General features: G+C 68.0%; 1 protein-coding gene across 1 annotated transcript; it reads right to left on the bottom strand.

Moving 5' to 3' along the window:
- Positions 1–267: 267 nt before the first annotated feature.
- Positions 268–1,929, bottom strand: LOC142415186 (brain-specific homeobox/POU domain protein 3). Its single transcript, XM_075513232.1, has 2 exons — positions 1,810–1,929; positions 268–1,173 (listed from the first exon to the last, which is right to left on the bottom strand). The coding sequence occupies exons 1-2, from the start codon at positions 1,927–1,929 to the stop codon at positions 268–270; spliced, it is 1,026 nt and encodes a 341-aa protein (XP_075369347.1).
- Positions 1,930–2,532: the final 603 nt, after the last annotated feature.

Consider the following 2,532-nt stretch of genomic DNA (forward strand, 5'->3'; position numbering starts at 1 on the left):
AAAAGCAGTCTGTACCAGTCATAACAGCGGGGCCCAGGGGTGAGGAGCAGGCACCAAACTGTTCGCTTTGCTTTGGGTGGGTTTCCCTTTTTTTAGGTTTATTTTTTCCTTTTTTTCTTTTCCCCCAATTTTTTTTTTTTAAACCAAAAAAAAAGCCAACAACCCCAAACCCTGCCCGTTTTGGAGGGGCCGGGGGCCAGGACCGTGGTGGGCTGGTTGGGGGGGGGGGGGCAGGCACTCCCCCCCACCGCCCTCCCAGCCTCTTCTTCAGTAGGTGGCAGAAAATTTCATCCTTTTCTGCTTCTGTCTCTGATTGCAAAACCAGACCCGCACCACGTTCTTCTTCAAGTCTAACTTCTCGGCGATGGCGGCGATTTTCTCCGAGGAGGGCCGCGGCTGCACGGCGAAATAGGCCTCCAGCGACCGCTTTTCAGGGGCAGCGATGGAGGTGCGCTTGCGTTTCTTGTCACCCCCCGTGTAGATCTCAGGTTTGGTCATTTTCTCCCTCTGGGCCCGCTCAGCCTCCTCCAGCCACGCTTCTAGGATGGGCTTGAGGGCCACCATGTTGTTGTGGGACAAGGTGAGGGACTCAAACCTGCAGATTGTGCTTTGGCTAAGGCAGCCCACCCCCGGGATCTTCAGGTTGGCCAACGCGGAGCCCACGTCCGCCTGGGTCACCCCCAGCTTGATCCTCCGCTGCTTGAACCGCTCAGCGAAGGACTCCAGCTCCCGGGGGTCCGTCTCCGTCTCGGGGCCGGAGATGACAGCGTGGGAAGCGAGGCTGTGGGGGTGGGACATGTTCATAGGCTGGGAGTGGTGGGCCATGTGGTTGATGGCCGACATGTGGGAGTGAGGGTGCGAAGGTGTGGAGCCCACGTCCGGGCCCGGCACCCCTCCGAGCGGGAGGGCAGAGTTGAGGTGGTCCAGGAGCTCGCCGTCCAGGCCCTGGGAGGGCTGGTGGTGGTGGTGGTGGGGATGGTGCGTGGTCAGCACGGACGGGTGGTGCAGGTGGACGGAGGACGAGGTAGGAGTGCAGGACACGCTGCTCATGGTGTGGTAGGTGGCATCCGGCTTGAAGGGGTGGGTTTTCTGCGATACTATATCCACAGCGGCCAGAGCCTCAGCACCCCGCAGCAAGGTCTCGTCAAAGCCCGCAAAAATGTTACCCTGGATCTGGAGGGGGGGGCGGGGGACGGGGATAAAAGTGGGAGCAAAAACAAACCAAAAGAGCGGGAGAGGATTAAAAGGAAAGCAGCGTTACAGAGATCCCGCTCTGCCCCTCCAGCAGTGCCTGGGACAGGTAAGATGAACCAAGTTCAACCCGCCCGTGCCCCCCCCCCTCCCCCCCCAAATAAAAGGACCAGGAGCAGGGTGCCGGACCCCGGGCACCCACCCGCCCCTCCGGGGCGACCTCCCCAAAAAAGAGAGCAGCCGCAGAGGGGGACGGAGCCGGCGGGAGTCCCGCAGAGCCTCGATGGCACGGCCGAGTTGGGCAAGACGGCTGCGCTCTCCCAGCCCGGGACGGAGCTGCCAGCTCTTCCCCCGGCTTCCCCAGCCCCTCTCCCCGCTCCGAGCACCCTCGGCGGCAGGGACAGCCCCCAGCCCGCCGGACCGACCGCCCAGGAGGAGGGAGGGGACCCCCCAAAACCCCAAACGGATCCCAAACCCAGCCCCAGGAAAACCGTCGGCTGCCCAAGTAAGTTGGGGAGGGCGCAGCGCAGGGCGGGCCGCGGGTGCGGACCCCCCGAAACCCACCCGGGGGTGCTGGGGGGGTGGGGGGGAGCGGAGCCCCGCCGAGGTGCGGCTTACCTGGGGGGCGGGCAGGCAGGCTCTGCGGATGGCTTCGGAGCTGGTGTGCAGGTGGGGGTACTTGGGCTCGTGCAGGATGGGGTGCATGCTGAACGCCTGCTTGCTGTTCATGGACATCATGGTGGGAGAGGAGCGGGGCAGGGGCAGGGGCGCTCCGGGCAGCCCGGCTCCGGGGGCGCGGTATTGTCTGGCTCCGCCGCCCGGCATCAATGGCATTATAGCCCGGCCCCCCCGCCCCCCCGCCCGCTCATTGGACGGGTCTGGGGAGGCACCTCCCACCGCCCGCCCCCGGGCAGTGAGCTCACCCCCCCCTCACGGTTGTACCCCCCCCCCCCCAAAACCGGGGCTCACCCCCCCACCCCCCCCCCCCCGCCCCGGCACTGCGCAGCCCCGGGGGTCCCCGCCGGTTCGCCGCTCTCCCGGTCCCCCCCCACCCCGCCCCGTCGTGGGGATGGGGGGAGGGGGTGGGGGTCGCTCCGGGCTCCCTCCCAGCCCGCACCGGCGGCGGGGGGAGGCGAGCGGCGCCGGGCCGGTGCTGCGGCCGCCGGGCCCCGGTCCCGCCCCGGGACGCCGCCGTCGAGCAGCCCCGCGGCCCGGCACGGCGCGGCCGGCGCTGAGCCCCGGCTGCATCCTCCCAGCCGGCTCTGCCCGCCCTGCCGGGACCCTGCCCGACCCCTGCCCGGCTCTGCCCGGCTCTGCCCGGCCCCTGCCCGCGGCTCCGGG

The sequence above is a fragment of the Mycteria americana genome, chromosome 10, assembly GCF_035582795.1.
Source record: "Mycteria americana isolate JAX WOST 10 ecotype Jacksonville Zoo and Gardens chromosome 10, USCA_MyAme_1.0, whole genome shotgun sequence".
NCBI lineage: Eukaryota > Metazoa > Chordata > Aves > Ciconiiformes > Ciconiidae > Mycteria > Mycteria americana.